Source organism: Zalophus californianus, chromosome 13 (assembly GCF_009762305.2).
Source record: "Zalophus californianus isolate mZalCal1 chromosome 13, mZalCal1.pri.v2, whole genome shotgun sequence".
Taxonomy (NCBI): domain Eukaryota; kingdom Metazoa; phylum Chordata; class Mammalia; order Carnivora; family Otariidae; genus Zalophus; species Zalophus californianus.
In genome coordinates this window covers 77,810,300-77,830,385 of record NC_045607.1, presented here as the reverse complement: position 1 = coordinate 77,830,385, position 20,086 = coordinate 77,810,300, and the positions used below count along the sequence as shown (strand labels likewise).

Sequence of the window (20,086 nt, the reverse complement as noted above, 5' to 3'; positions counted from 1 at the left end):
TGGAGCCTCCAGTCAGGCTCTATGCTCAGCGTGGAGTCCGCTTGAGGATTCTCTCTCCCTCTTGGCCCCTCCCCCTGCTGGTGCATGCGCAAGCGAGCTCTCTCTGTGTATGTAAGTAAATAAAATCTTTTTTTTTTTTTTTTAAAGACATAGAGAGAGAGAGCATGAACTCGGGGAGAGGCAGAGGGAGAGGGAGAAGCAGGCTCCCCGCTGAGCCAGGAGCCCGATGTGGGGCTCTATCCCAGGACCCTGGGATCACGACCTGAGCCGAAGGCAGACGCTTAACCATCTGAGCCACCCAGGCACCCCAATAAATAAAAATATTTAATAAAAAAATGTTGCTTCATCAGTCCTGCATGTTTGCCATTTCCTTGTCTCTTCCTCTTGAGTTGGTTGAACAGGGCGATGACTGGATTCTGATTCACGTTGGGGTGGGGCCCATCAGTGTGCCTTTCTACGAAGTTTACAGGTGATGTCAGTATACTAGTTGGAGGCTTTGAGTCCCAGAGCCACATTTGGAGAATCACTGAGTCATAGAGTTTTATTTACTTTCAAACCACTTAAGTGTGTGGTTAACAGCACTTAGGAGACCCTGAGCCATTTGTGTGTCCTCATCTTTGTTTCAAAATTGCCAGCCATGTTTTTAGAGTTTCTAGTCCTAGTTCATTTAACGCAATCAGTCATATTTTGTTGTGACTGAGGTCGCCATGTTAGTGGAAAGCAGTACTTCACTAAGAAATGTCGAAATACTTCATTCCTTTGATAGAAAGCTTTGTATCTTCTGAGTGATTCTCAGGGTTGCTGTTTGCATTGTGTAATTCCAAGTACTGAAACAGTTGCTATAGCTTTAGGAAAGCTTCTCAATTGAGGAGAGTCAATTTGATAATGTATTTTCACCCAGACGACTTCTTAACTTTTTGCTTTTTCATTTGCATCATCTTTCCAGTAAACTTACTTTGATGACTGAGCTTTTCCTTATGGACTTTAAAGAAAAATTGGATCAGGTTTATTGAGATATCACTTGCGTACAGTAAAATTCACGTACGGCCCTATAAGTTTTGACAAATGCATGTAGTCATGTAACCATCTTCATAATAGAGAACAATTTTGTCACCTCAAAAGACTTTTGTCGTACTCCTTTGTAATCAGCCTCTTGCTGTTACCCCCAACTCCTGGCAGCTGCTAATGTATTTTCTGGTCTGAATTGCCTTTTCTAGAATGTCATATAAATAGAATAATACAGTATGCAACCTTTTGAGCCTGGCTTCTTTCCCTTGCTATAATGCGTTTGAGATTCATCCCTGATTAATTAATCAGTAGGTTGGTCCTTTTTATTGATGAAAAATACTCTTGTATGGCTGTACAAGTTTGTTTATTCATTCTCCCGTTGTAAGACTTTGAGTCGTTCCTAGTTGTTGGTGATTATGACTAAAGCCACTACAAATATTCATGTACAAGTTTTTGTGTAAACACAAGTTTTTGTTTTCCTGGGGACAATATTTAGGAGTGGGATTTCTGGGTCATCTAGTAAGTGAATGTTTAATCTTTCAAGAAATTGCTAAAGTGTTTTTCAAGGACTCCCAGCAACCACGTATGAGCCTTACATTTACTCACATCCTCACTATCACTTGGTATTGGCATTTTTTTCTCTTATTACCTCTATTTTAATCGGTGTTTACCTGTGGCATCTTTAATTCATACAACTGGCCAGTACCTGCCCGCGGTGGCAGAGCTTCATGAACTATAAAAGTACGGCCCAACCTCCCATCTGCCTAGATGCAGGACTTCCCATCTGGCTGGAAACCTCACTCACTTTTCCTCTGCCATTATGTTATATCTTGTGGTCATTTATCGCCTGTTGTGGGTCCAGTTTGGGGGCACTACCCTGCAAGGGCTACCTCTGTTAATCCCCAGCAAGGACCAAGTTGGGGACAAATGTACAAAGCATCTGTGAACAACCATTACAAAGCTATGGGGGAACTTATCCTCCTAATAATTTTTTTTAGTAACTGGAAGTTTGTATCTCTTCATCCCCCTTGTCTATGTCACCCATCCCCCACCTACATGCCCTCTAGCAACTGCCAATTTGTTCTCTGTATTTGAGAGTTCGTTTGTTTGCTTTTTAGATTCCACATAAAAGTGAAATCATATGGTATGTATCTTTCTCTGTCTCTCTTATTTTCACTTTGCATAATACCTTCTAGTTCCATCCATGTTGTAGCAGTGGCAGGATCTTATTCTTTCTTATGGCACATCTTTATCCATTCATCCATCAGTGAACACTTGGGTTGCTTCTGTATCTTGGCTATTGTAAATAAGGATGCAGTGAACATGGGGAGGCATTCGTCTTTTCGAGATAGTGTCTTTGTGTCCTTCAGATAAATACTCAGAAGTGGAATTGCTGGATCATATGGTGGAACAATTTTTAATTTTTTGAGGAACCTCCATACTGTTTTCCATGGTGATTGCACCAATTTACATTCCCTCCAAGAGTGCACAAAGTTTCCCTTTTTTCCATATCCCCACTAACGCTTGTTATTTCTTGTGTCTTTGATTCTGACTGGTGTGAGGTGATCTCTCATGGTGGTTTTGATCTGCATTTCCCTGATGATGAGTGATGATGAACATCTTTCCATGTCTTTTGGCCATCTGTATGTCTTCTTTGGAAAGAATGTCTATTCAGGTCCTCTACCCATTTTTTTATTGGATTGTTTGGTGGGTTTTTTTTTTTTTTTTTTTGGTGTTAAGTTGTGTAAGTCCTTTATTTATTTTGGCTATTAGCCCCTTATCAGATCTATCATTTGCAAATTCAGTAGGTTGCTTTTTTGTTTTGTTGAGGGTTTCCTTCACTGTGCAAAAGCTTTTTATTTTGATGTAATCCCGATAGTTTATTTTTGCTTTTGTTTCCTTTGCCTGAGGAGTCTGTATCCAGAAATACGTTGCTAAGGCCGATGTCCAAGAGATTACTGCCTATGATTTCTTTTAGTAGTTTTAGGGCTTCAGGTCTTTAATCCATTTTGAGTTTATTTTTGTGTATGGTGTAAGAAAGTGGTCCAAATCCATTCTTTTGCAGGTAGCTGTCCAGTTCTCCCAGCACCGTTTGTTGAAGAGAGACTGTCGTTTCCCCCTTGTATGTTCTTACCTCCTTTATCATAGATTAATTGACCATATAGTTGTGGGTTTATTTCTGGACTGTTTTGTTCCATTGATCTGTGTGTCTGTTTTTGAGCTAGCACCATACTGTTTTGATTACTTAGCTTTGTAGTATGTCTTGAAATCTGGGATCATGACACTTCCTAGTAAGTTTTTTTTTTTTTAATTGAGAATGACAAAGCCATCAACTATCCTGAATACACTTAGTCTCTGTCACACATTTTGAATGCTCACAGCCTTCACACCCAGAATCTTCCCTTTTAAGAGTAAAATATGTCATTTCAAATGCTGTAAAACTCAAAATAGCCTCTGTTTACCAATATGATAAAATATTCGGATTTCTAAATCTGCCTAAACTAAATTCATTTTTCTAGTTTTTTTTTGAAGGTGAGGAGGGCTTTTAAAGAAATGAATAAAAGAGCAAAGCATGCCAGTTACACTAGTACTAAAGTCAAATTAGAGATTTTTCTCATTTAAATGTATTTAAATAGATAGGAATATCTGAATGGAGATTGCCAAACTCAGAATAAATTGTTCTATTTCTGCAGAATGAGATGGATGGGTTAGAACAGGGGTTCTTCACCTTGGTCTGTATTAGAATCACCTAAATGCTGATACCCTGGCCTTAACTCAGATGCTTAAGTTAGAAGCTCTGGGGTGGGTGTGGGGGGACAAACATGAGTATTTTATTTAGTGCCCATATAATTCTAATGTATGACAGTTGTTGAGAATCATTGAATCTAAAAAGAAGATTTACCATTCCAGGAGTAATTCCAGAAACGTTTCCACCTATCAAAATACGTACTCTTCTCTGTTTGTTTCCATATATGTGGAAATGCTTCAAGTTGCTAAGGTGATCAGTAAGGAAAAGAATACAGACCTAAATGCAGGCTATGTGTGCTCCTTCTCCCTCGGCCTCTCTTGGACAATTTCCTTTGTGGGAATGTGATGTGTGTCTTACAAGCAGGTGGAATAGCTTAAATATTAAACAATAACTTCTTTTAGTTTCTCCAGAAATTACTTACAGATGGGTTTTTAAGAACTTTGTAGAAGAATAGCTGATTATAAATAGCAGTTGTGAAGGTTCTTATCTGGAGGAATATACAAGGATTATTTTACATGAAGGACATAATTATTCGTTTTGGACAAAAAGGGACTGAAGAACATAAAAGCCTAATGCCATTCACAGCTGATTCTTGAAGAACTGTTACACATAGCATTTATGTCGGATGCTGAACCCAATCGTTATCTCTAATATACTAATAGGAAAAATTGAGTTCCTTTGGGGGAAATATTCTGATTGAGTACAGAAGACATGACTTTCAAACTTGCACTTGACACAGTGGGGTTGTCAGAGTCAAGTCAGAAAGTTCTCTGCAGGGACGCCTGGGTGGCTCAGTCAGTTAAGCGTCTGCCTTTGGCTCAGGTCATGATCCCAGGATCCTGGGACCGAGCCCCACATCAAGCTCCCTGCTCATCGGGGAGCCTGCTTCTCCCTCTCCCATTGCTGCTCCCCCTGCTTGTGCTTTCTCTCTCTCTGTCAAATAAATAAATAAAATCTTAAAAAAAAAAAGAAAGTTCTCTGCATTTTAGTAGAGACTTTGTTTTGTTTGTTTTATCTGCAGCATCTTTGGATCAGTGCTTGGCATATCATACACATTCAGTAAATACTTAATATCTAGGAAGGCTGTAAAAGTACAGAGTAGAATATAGAAAATGACATTTAATATTCACATTGGCACTGACACTTAAGAAATCAAAAATATAGACTGGAGGAGAATCACATTAAAAAGGACTCTTTAGTTGACCAAGTTCATTCTGCTACGGACAGTTCAATTTTAAGCTACTTCTCCAATTAGAAGAACATCACCAAGAGAAGTCATGGGGTCATGGACTGCATCCTGGCTCCATCATACCTGGAATTAACGTGTGTTCTGTTCTGGGCTCCAAGTTTCCTGGAGAGGTATTACACATGTTGGCTTGTCTAGGGAAAGCAAGACTTGGGAAGACTTGTTGCATGAGAAAAAAAAAAAAAAGAAAAGAAAAACTTGGATGTTCAGCCAAGAACAGGGAAGACCTAGTAGGGATGTGTTGGCTGGCTGACTTATGGAGGAGGGATTGACTCTTCTGGGTTGGCTCCACAGGCTAGAACCAGGAGTAGTAAGTGGATTTAGGCTAATTATCTGGGAGAAGTTTCTGACAAATGGGCTACCCCAGGAAATGCAGTGCTGTATACCAGTTTGAAGAATGGATTCTGCATCCAACGGGGTGAGTCAGATTAAAATCCTGCTAATGTTTTTTTCCAATTCTGATATTCTGTGATTTGCTTTGAGGCAAGTCTCATGTCTCATGTGAATAGTGGGGCAAACTGTAGATTTCTCACTTGAAATTGGGAAAAGTTATTGCTTACTCTGTTTTCTCTGTCTTACATTTCCTTGGTGAAATTATATCTGTTTCTTGCTTGCTCGGGATTTGGAATAGGATGTTTTTGATGACTCACTTTTAATGTGAACTACGGGGACCTAGATTCTCCCACATCCTGCTGATCAGGTAGCTTTAAAATGAAATAATGAGGCCTCATATTAGTGAGGGCAAGGAGGTGGGTTGGGGTGGGAATATTTGAGTGTGCCCTTTGGATCACATATGGTGAACCAAAACCCTTTGAATGCATTTTAAGCAGAAGTCAAAATGCTGTAGAAAAGCTTAGAGTTTTGGAGTCAGATACTTCTCATTTGGGCACGTAACTTACCTTTTCTCATGTTTGGACTCCATTTCCTTCTCCCTAAAATTAAAATACTTCTTCCTTTGTCGGAAAGATTGGAGATAATGTAGGAAAGCTTCAGTAAGTGGTAGCTTTGGTTATTACTAGTGTTAACTCCATGATGGCTTTGAAGAAACAAGCCATTTGCTAGTTCTCTTTTGCTGGGCAAAATCTTGGTTTTTGGGTTTTTTTTTTTTTTTTTGAACATTAAACTTGATAATGCTAATACAGAGCTTAGCAGAGTGCTGGGCCAATACTCAACACTGTTATTATATTGGTACAGTTATTTGGAAATTGATCATTGAATATCCAGAGGGTCCTGAAAATGAAATATAAATTAGCTCCAAATACGAATAGTCCAGTTTCATTTCCTTTGTTTCTCACAGATGTCTACTGAAGTGATAGTTCTACCTTCTAGTAGTTTCCGGTTGTTGCTGTAACAAATAGCCACCCACTTAGTGGCTTACAACAACACAAATTTATTATCTGACAGTCGTGGTGGCCGGAAGTCCTAACCTAAAATGAAGGTGTCCTCAGAGTTGTATTCCTTCTGGAGAGTCTAGAGAAGACTCATTTCCTTGCCTTTTCCAGTCTGCAGAGTAGGATGTGGATGGCCACATTCCCTGGTTTGTGGTTCCTTCTTCCACCTTCAGAACTAGCAGCATAGCATTTTCAAATCTCTCTCTCTCTCTCTTCCTCTATTTCTCCCCCCGACCACCCTGCATCGCTGATCTGTGCTTCCACCTCTTTCTCTGACCTCAGCTTCCACAATCACATCTTCTCTGACTTTGCTGCCTTCCTCTTATAAGGACCCCTGTGATTACATTGGATCCACCCAGATAATCCAGGATAATGTCCCCATCTCAAAATCCTCAATCACAGCTGCAAAGTCCCTTTTGCTGTATCTGGTGATGTAGTCATAAGTTCTGGGAATTGGGATGTGAACATTTTGGGGTGGGGGGTCACTATTCAACCCATTACATGCCCACATATGTCAGAATATTGCTCTGAAATCACACAGATTAGACATCTTTCCTTGAGCACCCTGATTTAAAGAAAAAATTATCATGGGGCTTTTGCTCTGAATTTACACACTGTGATGCCATTTTCTGAAGACCTCTACAAAGAGCTCATATGCTGAGCCTGAACTTAGAGGAATTTAGGAAGAAATCACAAGTATTCTCTGAGCGATTGATTGAAACTAAAGTCTAGAAAAGATAGTCTTCATGTTACTTTGTAGCATTCCATGGCCCAGTGCAATGGTATCTAAGATGTGTGGGGCCAGATATTACTTGTTTAACTTGGAATGCCCTTTGAACTTATGAAGATATGCCTTAAAGATACTTTCTCACATGGAGACCTTAAAGTAAGTTTCTTCTGCATCTGCTCAAAGTAGATAGAACTATCCCTAGAAAACATCCCCTCTATGTACAGCTCTTAGGAATACAGTCTTCTGGGTAATTGAGATCTTTGAGTAGCTGTGGTTTTATTTATTATTTATTTTTTAAGATTTAATTTTTTGTAGCGAGAGAGTGTACATGAGCAGGAGGGGCAGAGGGAGAGGGAGAGAGAATCTCAAGCAGTCTCCACGCTCAGCATGGAGCCCGACTCAGGGCTCCAACCCAGGACCCCGAGATCATGACCGGAACGGAAACCAAGAATCAGTTGCTTAACCAACTGTGCCGCCCAGGTGCCCCTGGTTAGCTGTGGTTTTAAATTTATCCTTAGAAACCTTTTATTTTAAACATCTCTTAGAGTAGTTAAGAACATATGCTCTGGAGTTAAGCTACCTGGGATCCACCTGAGCTTCACCCTTTGCTAGCTGTGTGGTCTAAGTCAAATTCTTAAATTTTGTGAGCTTCTGCTTTCTTGCGTGTAACTTGGAAATCATGATACTTACTTCATTATGTTGTGTGATGAGGATGCAGTGCAGTAATGCCTGGCACTTAGTCTGTACTCTGTAAATATTAGCAGTTCATCAGATATCTGCATTTACTTGCCTTCTCATTTAATATTTAATGAATTCAACAACCTTGTTATAAATATCATTTTTGTTCAATGATTCCAAGAGGTCGTTGACTATGAAGGGACAAGGGAGAGAACTAAGAAACATATAGGCAGACTTTGGTGAGCAAGTGGTTGTTGTTGGTGGTAGATTCTTAATTTTCGGACATGTTTACATGTGGTGACTTTATTCATTCAACATTTAGTAAGCATAAAGCATATGTTAATTTATATGTTAATGTTATGTCCCAGGAAGGGTCATAAAGAAATGAGCAAGAAACTTTGCCAAAGGTCTCCCATAGAGACATGCTCACTCCTGTGTTGATTTCCCCCCCGGGCAGGGGTCATTCATTCATTCTGCATGTTTGTTGGGTAAGCCTGGCAGTGTTAAGAGGAGCTAAGATGGGGTACTTGGGTGGCTTAGATGGTTAAGCATCTGCCTTCAGCTCAGGTCGTGATCTCAGGGTCCGGGGATCGAGCCCCACGTCCAGCTCTCTGCTCAGCGGGGAGTCTGTTTCTCCTTCCCACTCTCCTTCTGTGCGTGTGCTCTCTCTCTCTCTTACTCTCTCTCAAATAAATAAATAAAATCTTTAAAAAAGAATAAAAGAGGAACTAAGACTAATCCATCAGTGAGTCAAATAAAAATCCCTGCCCTTATGGGACTAACATTCTAATGGGGGAAGACCAATAATAAATGGGATAAATAAAAAGAATATATGTCAAATGGTGAGAAGTGTTAGAGGGAAAAATAAATCAGGGAAGGGGGGTGTGGTATGCGGGAGGTCAGTGAAAGCCTCCCTGAGAAGGGGACATTCGACCAAAGATCTGAAAGCAAAGAGAGTGTGAGTCATAAAGATTTAGAAGAGTGTTCCAGGCAGAGGAAAATCAGGTGCAGAGACCCTACGGTTGAAAGCAGTCATGGCCAACCTCTCTTTGGTTCTATTTTGAATGTTATAGAGTCTGGAACACAGAAGGCAAATTATTATAGTGGTTTTAATATTCTTGGGAGAGCACAGAAGAGGCATCACAGTCAGCATTTAAATGAAAGAGAAGTCGCTTATCCAGGTGCTGTGTCTGTAAGTGCAAATGGAATTCAGCAAGTTAAAGTTTCTGACTTTCCAACTTTGGGCATCGGATGAGGTTGGTCTGCAAGAACAATGGCCTTGGTGACTTGGTTTTTCCCCATCTAACCTGAGGAGGCGGGATGAGGTGTGAGCTGGAAGGTAGATTCCAGCCCCAGGTAACTGGGTTCTTAAGTTTTCCAATCTGTGTCATTCTACAGAACGTCGGTAGAGGGGAATTTATAACTTTCCAAATCACTGTTATTGATGTCTAATTTACATACCTCCAAATGCAGCCATTTCTGTAGAAGGTGGGATGAGTGTTAACCTATCTCTATACCCCACGGTGGGCTGATAAATACTAACAAGTGACTTATCAGGAGGGAAAGAAGCCCTAATTTGTAGTCTTTGCCAATTTTTCTTGATATGTTAATACTTCCGTCGTTGTTGATTTCAAGTCCTCAATGTGATGTCATTGGACAGGCTGTTGGGAAGATATGAAAATGGACCTCGTAAGCCTATGATGAGCTGGTTCTAGGTCACGGAAGCACTTGTTACCCATGTAATTACCACTATAATAAAGATACTGAATATTCCCAACATTCCGAATTTCTCCAGGTTTTCCAGGTCGATCCCCACTCCACACCCAGATTGTCACTGATCTGTCTTCTGTCATCATAGATTACCTGTCCTAGGATTTCATATCAGTGGAACTACGCCATGTGTGTTCTTTTGCGTCAGCATGATGTTTTGAAATTCATCCACGTTGTCACCTTTATCAGTAGTTTGTTCCTTTTTATTGCGGCTCCTTCCACTGTATGGATATACCACGATTTATTTTTCCATCTACTTGTTGATGGATACTTGCATTGTTTCCAGTGTGGGACTGTTATTAAGAAAGGTGCTGTAAACATTTGTGTATGAGTTTTGTTTCAAAATAGGGTTTCCTTTTTTTTGAGTAAATACCTAGAAATGAAGTGTCTGGGTCATGAAAAGGATATGTGTTTCATAAGAAATTACCAAACGATTTTCCAAAGATGTTGAACCATTTTATACTCCCAGTAGCAATGTGTGAGACCTCCAATTCTCCACCATCTCATCAGAGCTTGGTATTGTCCATCCTTTGGACTGTAACCATTTTGGTGTGTGTACAGTGCTTTTATGATATTAATTTGCATTTGAGCATCTTTTTACCTGCTTATTGGCTGTTTATATATCTTCTTTTGTGAGATGTCTTTTCAAATTTTTACCCATTTAAAAAAATTTCTGGAGTGGAGATAAATAGCTTTTCAAAAGGGAGTTCAGAATTTGGATAAATGTATAAATTGGAGAGGGCAGGAGGGAGAACAAGGCAGACAAGTTTTATTGAGGTGGCCACAGGGCCCTTGACCTTGCTTCTTCATAATCAGGGTGACCAAATTTGATGGGGACTGCCCCAGTTTAAGTATTGAAAAATTCTGTGTCTCTGGAAACACCTCAGTCCTGGGAAAACCAACATGGTTCATGTTGGTTTTTTTATACATAGAACTATGTATAAAAAATTTGCCACCTATATGCCTGGAGTCATTAGACTTGAGGGGATTTTAGTCACAAGCATTGGTGAGACTGTTGGTGGTGAATGAATTCAGGAAGGCCACACAGCTCCTCACTGGGGTCAAAGCCATTGCAAAACATAAGTCTTCTGGCTCCTAACTCTGCTCAGACGTCTATAGCTCCCTTGTGACATAAGAATTTAGGTACACAGGGAAGGTTCCCTCTTGCTAGCAGAAAAACAAAACCAAAAGCAAAAACCCTCCAACAATTGTTTTCTGACAAGGATTGTTTTTGGAAATTATAAACACAATGGTCTCATTTATTTGGCTTAAGTTTTAATTTTCTGATCAAATGCAGTTGTTCCTGGAAGAACCAAGACATTGAGTCTTACCAGTCATTTACACCTTAGTATAAAATAGTTCATTAAAGAAACCTTTTCTAAGAAGAATTTGGCTTGAGAAAGGGTCACGATAGGAGAATTCTGGGTGCAAGGATGAGAGGCTACCACTAAGGAAGAAAAGGCACAAACGCTTGACAGAATTGGGAGCAAAAGATGAAATTTATTGGCTTAGTGTTGTATAGAGTTGTGTTGCTAGGTAGGGAAGAGTGTTTTGTGCATGACTGTAGAGAAAAGGAGCTTAAGAGGGTCAAGAGGGAAGGAATTACTCTCCTTCCTTTATGTGGGATTAAGGGAAAGGTTGAGCTATGGCTATTCTCCTATTGATTTTATACTTCGTATATGCCTATGGTTTCTGATTTATTTATAAAACCTCCCTACATTAGTTACATATTGCTTCTTGTTTTAGCCCTTGTTGGTATTGGGTAACATATACACACCGTCGTCTTTTGTTTTACATTACCCTGGAGGAGCTGGGTGGAATGTCTGCTTATAGATAATATTACTGCTTTGTTTTCATACCCTGTCTTTTCTTCTGAATAGCTCTCAACATGTTATGACATTTTTCTTCTTAATGTTTATTAAATGCCCTCAGCATGCTCAGTGCTGTTGGAAGACTATGAAAGACACAATTCTCACCAATAAGGGACATGCATATTAATAGACAAGAGACATAAACATGCTTTTAAATATATATATTTAGATATAAAAATGTCTATAACTCTGCAAGGCGACAGATTATTTTGTTTGAATGATGTAGAATGATGGAACTAACAGGCGCTACTCCTTAGCTGTTGTCTTGCAGCAGAAAAGAAAGAAAGAAAGAAAAGAATAATGATGTCTCTGCCTACAACCTTCTGAACCATAACCCTGGCAGATTTGGTACTTCAGTTAAAGTGGAATTAAACTATTTTTGCTGAAATTAACCTTGATTGGATAGTCCTATTATACTCACACCAGAGATTTTGAATCCTCCGTAGGTCTAACGTATGCAATTCTAGCAGCTCGAGGATTCTGATGTTCATAGCATCCACTCCGCAGTCTTTGTTGAGAACCTATTACGTGTTGAGCCATATAGTAGGAGCTGGAAACAAAGTGTAAGCACGACAGATGTGTCTCTGTCTCATCAGAACATACAGGTATGCAGGTGGGGGTGCAGCCATTAAACAGATCATTGTACTGATCGAAGTATAACCAGAGGCCTATGTTTTATGATTCTGTGAGGCAGTGGAACCTCACCTGGCCTGGAGGGTTTGAAGACTTCCTACTTGAGGTGACACATAGAGGACAAGGAAGAGGGAAGCCAGGTGGAGAGGGTGGAGGCGGGGAAGAAGGTTGTCCTGCAGGTAAAGGGAACAGCAAATCTGAGTCAGGGAACTCTTCGAGGCCAGAGTCTAGAGGATGGAGAGTCTGTGTGATTTGAAGTAAGGCCAGAGAGCCGGATTCTGCAGGTGCCATGGGTCAGAGGAGGATAATGGTCTTCATTCAGTGACTTAGGTAAAGCCCGTAGGGGAGTTCTTGGCATGGCACTGATGTTAATATGATCTTATATTATAGTTACAAACTATAGTGTTAAGTAATATTCAATGTTAACTATTACTCTTTCTTTTCAGAGCAGAGGGAAGCCCCTACAAATTTTAGGCAGGAGTATGACCAAATTTGCATTTTGTGGCCTTTTTCTGGCTGTGGTGTAGAAAACAGATTTGAGAGAGGAGGTTGGTGCGTATGGCTCTGAGAAGACTAGAAGCAAGTGTGTTCATCTAACAGGTGGTCAGAATACAGTGAGTCACCCGGGGCCTGGGCCTCACTGGTGCCTATAACTGTTCATGACTCAGGAGATACATAACTTGGAGGGTCTCAAAGTTGTATAAGATTGTGTAAATGTAGCTACTTTTTCAGAAGTTTTGAGCTATCCAATTTTAGATTTAGTAGGGAGCCTACTGCAGAATCCACTAGTCATTCTACTTTGGAAGGCATTCGGTATAGACTATTAAATGGCTTGTAGAATCATTCGAGAAGGCAAAGCTTTCAGAAATGTCCCCCAACGCCACATCACAGAATGGGCCTTCCCAAGAGTTGCTGCTTCATCCTCAGCTTTTTGCTGAGGAATGAGGAAGCTACCCTCTGTTGCCCCCATAGCTCTTTGATAATCTCTTGCCAATTTACCGACAAAACAACGGGCGTTGTTGCGCCCATTCTCCAAGCTGCTGACTCCTGCCAGGCTCCCAAGCGGCTCTTCAGCATGATCAAAGTTCTACATTCTACAAACAAATGCGCAGAAAGCTAGCAGCCAGCATTAAGACCTCTGCCACCACGACCACTAAACACATAAAGGCTTCCAAGAGCCCGGCCCAGGATGCTGTAGTCTGCCTTTGTTTGGCAGAACCTTAATCACATCAGAACCCTGGCTGCACAGAGTTGAGCTCTTTAGCTCTGCAGTGCAGGAAAGCTCCCGGAAGGATGCTGGAACGAGCCCACCTGTAGGATGCACCATGCAACCTAAGTTCAGATGCTAGCTAGCCATTCAGCAGGGATTTACATTCCCCGCCCTCACCATACTAGCTGTGTACGTGTGGGCACTCCCTGAGCCTCAGTAACTTCATTTATCAAAGTGGAGGTAATGATATTTATCTTCCAGGGTTCCTGGGGGAATTAAGTGAAATATGATAAGCAGAAGAGCCATAAGATTCCTGGCACATGGTAGACATTTAGTCAATGAGACATCAGTCAGTCACAGAACACCATTCCCCAACTCTATAGAAGAAACAGTATCCCTGTAAAGGAGGAGATAAAGTACAGCTTCCCACTAGAGAGATTTCATGGCCTGGAGACAGGTGGCCCTGTACCAGGCGCACGGACTTTGGGAAGCAGATTTGCCCCCGGAAGAGTATGTGGGATTTGTGTGTGCATGCTAGTTCATTTAGTTGTTATTTCTTTCATTTTTAATTAGTTTTTTTTAATTTAAAAATAATACATACGCATAAACAATGAAAAGAAAGCCTCTCTTTGTAGGTCAAATTTCCTGAAATATCTATGCATATAAGCATATATGTAATACAGATTCTTTCTTTGTTCACCTACACAAATGGGGTCATATTTTCTCCCTTCCTCCTTCTCTCTCTCTCTCTCTCTCTCTCTCTCCTTCCTTCCCGCCTCCCTCCCTCTCCTTCGAGATAATTTATTTTAGTTCATATAGAACCAAACACCTACTGATTATAGCTAGTTGTTTGAATGATTTTGCTTTACACAATTGCTCTAACACCTGTTCTTATACAGAAGTGACTATATCTGTACAAGAAATGCTTAGAAGCGGAAACGCTGGGTCAAAGGTTAGGTCCAGTTTATAATTGTATTGATATCACCAAATGGCTTTCAAAACAGTTGTCCCAGGGAATGCTCTTTACCAATGCTGTGTATGCTGCTTTCGTGCCTCCATCCTCACCAACCGTGAGTCAGACTTTCTGACTTTGGTCAGTGAAGATGAGGGAAGTTAAGAGGTGATACCAGGGTACACCAAGAGAAATTCTGACCAAAGGATGGAGGTAAGGGATTGCAGGATAGGAGGTGAGAGAAAGTGGGGCTGAAATTTAAATTTAGAAGGGAAACCAGCAATCTGACACTCTGTGCCTGGCAGTGACTTGACCAGGCAATGCACCTGTTACTATGTTCAGTCCTTACAACCACATTCACCCATACACATTTTTATCCCCCATTTGACTCTGACAGCCAGTCTCTGTCCACTCTACCTCCTGTGTCCTTATTTTACAGTTGAGGAACCAAGGCCCAAAATAGTTAAAGTGATGTATCCAACATCCCAAAGCATGCTAAGTCAGGGCAGGGGTTCTGTTTTCCACCTTCGTAAATGCTACATAAGTCCAGGATTTGAGTCTTTACCAAAGAAGCCACAAAGGATCAGAATTATATCTCCAGGGCATATGTCATCCACATTTGAGTTTAATGGTCCAGTTGAATTCAGTTATTTCCTATAATCGAAGAGGTTCCATTATAGTTGCATGGACATGGTCTGAAACTCACGGACCTTTTTTCACACTGGTGATAGGTTCTGTATAAAGTTCTTCCCCAAAGATTTTATGTCCCTTTCCACAAAAACTACTGTGTTTACCCAAGGAGCACTCTTGACAAAAGCTACATGAGATGAAAGCTTTAAGCTCCTTGGGATTTTAAGATTTTCTTATAAAGGATTACGCAGCCCATTGTGAGTTCTACCCTTAGTCCTCTGGAATCTTAAAACTGTCCTGTAAATCCCTCCTTGAAGCCCTTTTGGACCCTTAGGCTAGCATCTGTGTCCTCTTTCTCATTGTTTGCTGCTGTCTCAGAGTTCCCAATCTTTTCTGTGTGCATCTGGGCAGTTTCCACTTGAGTTAAAAACTTGTGAGTTCAGATTGTCAGATCTAATGATGATTAGAGACATTCATATAGAGTGTAAAGTCCCAGTGCGGGGGGCACTTTTCAGTGGCACCGTATTTGGGTTGATCATCATCATTGGAGGGGGGGGATGATGATTGAGAATTGATGGAAAGAAGAGAACTAAAAAAATAAACCTTTTATCTGGAAAATGAAGCTGGGCCAATGACTTTTTTTTTTTTTTAATTAAGAAAGCCAACTTTTGAATTGTCCCAATTGGAAAACATCCTGTTAATGGTCATTGTTTTAGGGCAGGAGCCATGGTGTTCTGGAGAAATAGTCCATTTGATGTACTTGTGCAAAGCAAAAAAAAAAAAAAAAAAAAAAAAAGTGTCCGTGTCAAGGAAGGGACTTTGTTGGAATTTGAGGGCTGCAGTGATCTTAGAAGTTAACTAGCCTGACGCCTGGTTTTATAGGAATGGAAATGGAGACATGTGGGATTTAGCCCAGAAGCCACTTCTGAGCAGTGTCAGCTGGAGCGAGAACCAGGCTCTTCTGTCTCCATTTGGTATATTGTTCAATTTCCATGCATGTGACCCACATCTGATAATCTGCTGAGAGAATATGATTATCTGGGATTTTGTTTGTTTTCCGGAAGTGCCAGTGACTTATTTTCAAAGCTATCCTAAACAGACCTAACTGCTTTCAATGCAAGAGAGGGGTACACAGATGAGAAGATGAGTCTGTTAAAAGAGGTGCTCGCAAAGACAGTGGATTGAACTCCTTTTACACGGGATGCTTAGTTGGTAGGTAGGATATGTGCTCTTCGCCTCATTGCAGACACCGCCATCCTACTTTTAGTTTGTGATTAAATGCATAACTGCCCTGTAGTTATACTGCCGACTTAAGTCAGGAAACTAAGACGTGTCTTCTTTGTGAATGACCAACTGCTCAGGACTTGTTTCAAATTGATGATATAAATAATCTAACAAGGTCCTTCATTGTACATTTCTCAGAGCAAACAGAATGCAGTGTGTTTTTATAACCAGATAGCTATTTGATTTTTTTTTTCTCTTTCCCACATTTGGATATAAATGGATATAGAATTACTTAAAATGCTGCATATAAATTAAACATTAAAAGGGAGATATGGAGAGGCTAAGCTGCCCCATTATAATCTTCAGTTCCTCAGTCACTGCCTCAAGGACACTCCATTTCATGTCACCTGTCCTTCTTTGGAAAAGTGATCACCAAGGTTCAAGTAACATTTAAGCATAGAGGCAACTGCATAATTTATGGACCTTTGTTTTGTTTTGTTTTGTTTTGTGTTCTTATTTTAATGAAACGGGAAAAGAGAAGGCTTCCTTTAACTCCCACTAACTCCCCTTGTGCTTCCCTCCTGTCTTTGCAGATCGGGGCCCTAAAGGACTACTACCACTTCTACCATAGCAGGACGATTAAAAGGTCAGTTCTCTCGAGCAGAGGAACCCACAGTTTCATTTCAATGGAACCAAAGGTAAGAAGAACCAGTTGGGTGGGGACCAAGAGGCGAAAGCTTCTGCATTTTTCATTGGTAATAGCACACTAGGAACTGATGACCAGCGTGAAGACTCACGTTTCGGGAAGCCATCCTGTTATCCTTTGGTCGAATGTCTTGGCTTCTGCTTTGGACAAAAATGGACGATCGCTGGATTTTCACTGAACTGCCATTATCATCCCACTGGTACGACAGTTCAGGGGTATCATAAGTATGGGTTCTCATGGAGAAGGGGGGAGTGTGTGCAAGGGGAGATGCTAATTGATTCAGAAGTGTTGAAATAGTAAGAATACCACACCATCTTACTGATTTGCATGTAGATCTGAGGTTCTAGCCAAACTCCATAGAGGGGTCCCTAACCAAATCCTTAGGTCAGGCATCAGGGCACCATGGATCCTCGCAATTTCGTCTGACGTTGATAGAGCCATGCCTTTGGCCGCCTGAAGACTAGATCGTGTCTGGGACGGGAGGGATACTGAATACAGAAGGGATAGAAGCTGGCTGCTGGTTTTGGGGTAGGGCTCAAAGTAGTTTTCTTGCACGTTGTCTTTACTCCATGTCCTTTGGGGTTATATAGACAACATCCCCTTGGGAGTACCTAGAAGGAGATATGATACATCCACATTCTCCCACTCCATTCTGGAGAGGTGGCACAGCTTTGGACTGGGAGATAGGAAGCTGAAGGGTGTTAGGGACAAACCAACCAGTAACTGGCAACTAACAGTCAGGGGGTGGGTTACACACACACATATCCTTATTAAATTAGAGGAAGGCACGGACTCTGAGGGGGACCTCCTTGGCCCCCCATATGTGGCAAGTAAAACGGAGAAGGCAGCTGTACCAGCCTGCCCCAGTTCCTTTGTGGGCTCACTGTTGATTACTTATTGATTAGGAGGGCTTTTTTTCCACCCCCATTATGTTCATTGCCACATGAACTCATTTTCATATAAATTGGTGAACAAGTCCGTACAAGTGAGCATGGCAATCTCACCTACAGATGCCATGAAAATTGTATTCCTCATTAAAGCAAAAAGTCCTTGTTTGCATTAATATGCAAATCAGGTTTGCAGTTTGGAGTCCTGCCCTCTGTTATGTGCCACGGTTTGCCTTGTTTAATTTGTTTCTGGAATATTATCACATGGTTGTTCATGATTGTGAAATTGTATCTTGGTCATTCGAGAAAGCACATTTCTTGTAGGTCCCAATTTTCTATAACCCAATTTGGGATTATAGGAGCATCCCCTAAGACTTACACTCCAGTGGCCTGAGGATTGTATTTTTTTTTTTCCCCCTTCATCTCTATTCAGAATTGAATGTCTCTGGAAAAGCAATCTGTTGGGATGTTCTTGAATTAGCTAAATTTTTGAAGCAAAGTCACGTTTTTCATCTGCTAAACAACTTTTTTTGAAGCTTTCTTGAACTTTGGCAATTAAAATGATTCCAATTTCATACCTCATGTGTGTAGTCAGTGTGAATTTGAGAAACCAAGTGCTAGTTGGTTTGGGAGGTAAGAACAGAATGTAATGAGGCATTGTGTTCATAATGAAGTATTTACTGAATATGGAGTTGCTTCAGTCTTTAATGCCATCTTGGGGAATCTTGGTCTTCATGTTGTCTTCTTCTTCTTTTTTTTTTTTAGCTTTATTTGAGAAAGAGAGAGAGAGGGAGAGAGAGAGAGTGGGGGGAGGGACAGAGGCAGAGACCCTTCAAGCCACCTCCCCGCTGAGCGTGGAGCTTGACGTGGGGCTCAGTCCCACAACCCATGAGATCTCGACCTGAGCTGAAGCCAAGAGTTGATGTTTAACTGACTGAGCCATTCAGGCACCCCTCCCTGGTCTTCATTCCTTTTCATCTTGGTGCATCAGATAGCTTATGCAGGATCCCACAGAGAACTTGGATGCTGGTGCACATCATACCTGGAATGTATGCCCTTCCTCACCCAGTCCAGAGAGTAGGGCCATTTCAGGACAGTTCTAGGGCACATGCTCAGTTACCCTTCCTCCTCAATAAAAAGAACACCCCTTTGGAGAGCCATATCTTACTTTTTATTTGGATGCCTCCTGCCCCTCATTCCCACCCAGCCATTTATACAAGAGGGCCATAATCCTACCGACTTTGCAGCTGGAGCACCATGATGGGGGCTGCCCACAGTTTCTTTCAGATACTTCTTACAGCTCATTCATTCATTCAGTGGCCATTTCTTGAGCCAGTAGTAGATGGTAGGCCCTCTGTTTGGCTCTGGGGATTTGGAGACATAGTGGTGCCAGAGGGGAGCTCACTGCAGGCTTCCACAGTGGCTGTCAGAGAAACCCAGAACAATCCAATGCTTCTCAGGTGTTGGGGATGGGGGGGAGCAAATGGGATGGACGTGCACTATATTCCCCCTCCTTTTCTAGTTCTGTCCTCGAAGAGCTCAGGCCCACTTGGGTCATTATTATTATTTTTTAATCTTGAAAACCTTTTTACTTGGGGAAGTCACAGAAATGTTGTGAGGAATCCCTATGTAAGCTTCCCACCTTCCCCAAATGTTAATGTTTATGTTTTACATTTTACCATACCTACTCGATCATATTCTCTCTCTCCTCTTTATACACAAACGCACCCACACACACACATATAGGTATGTGTACAAATCCATATATATAGTTTTTTTCTGAAAATTTGGGAGCAAATTACACACATGATGCCCCTATGACTTTATGGACTTCACTGTGTATTTACTCAAACCAAGGACATTCTGTTATTATAACCGGAAGGACAGTTAACATTCTGGTAAAAATCTGGATATTAACAATGATTTAATATTCTTATCCAATCTACAGATTTCATTCAAGTTTTTCCAGTTGTCTCTTTTCTGGGCCAAGAACGCATCTAGCTGTCATTTGTCCCATGTCCCCTTTGTAGATTGTGCCATACTTCTTTCCATTTTCTTTTTTTTTCTTTCAACAACTAGCACTTTTTTCTTTTTAAGAATTTATTTATTTTAGAGAGAGAGAGCATGCGCACACGTAAGTGGGGGGAGGGCCAGAGAAAGAAGGGGAGCATCCTCGAGCGGACTCCCCACTGAGCGTGGAGCCCAACACACGGCTCTATCCCAGGACCCAGAGATCATGACCTGAGCCAAAATCAAAAGTTCGATGCTTAACCACCTGAGCTACCCAGGCGCTCCAACAGCTAACGGTCTTTTTGAAGGTTACTGTTATTTTGTAGATTATCTAACGTCATGATTAATTCAGGTTTAGCAAAAACACCAGAGGAGTGCTGGGCTCTTAGTG

The 20,086-nt window shown here is 41.1% G+C and overlaps 1 protein-coding gene across 8 annotated transcripts in view; it reads left to right on the top strand.

Moving 5' to 3' along the window:
* Positions 1 to 20,086, top strand: part of PCSK5 (proprotein convertase subtilisin/kexin type 5) — a 470,351-nt gene that overhangs the window by 24,434 nt on the left and 425,831 nt on the right. For all 8 annotated transcript variants that reach the window (XR_003523749.2, XR_003523748.2, XM_027616047.2 and 5 more), the window contains exon 2: positions 16,686 to 16,790. Coding sequence is in view for 6 of the 8 variants with exons in the window: in XM_027616047.2 (XP_027471848.2) it covers positions 16,686 to 16,790 (105 nt within the window). In the remaining 2 variants the exon portion in view is untranslated. The remainder of the gene's footprint in view (positions 1 to 16,685; positions 16,791 to 20,086) is intronic.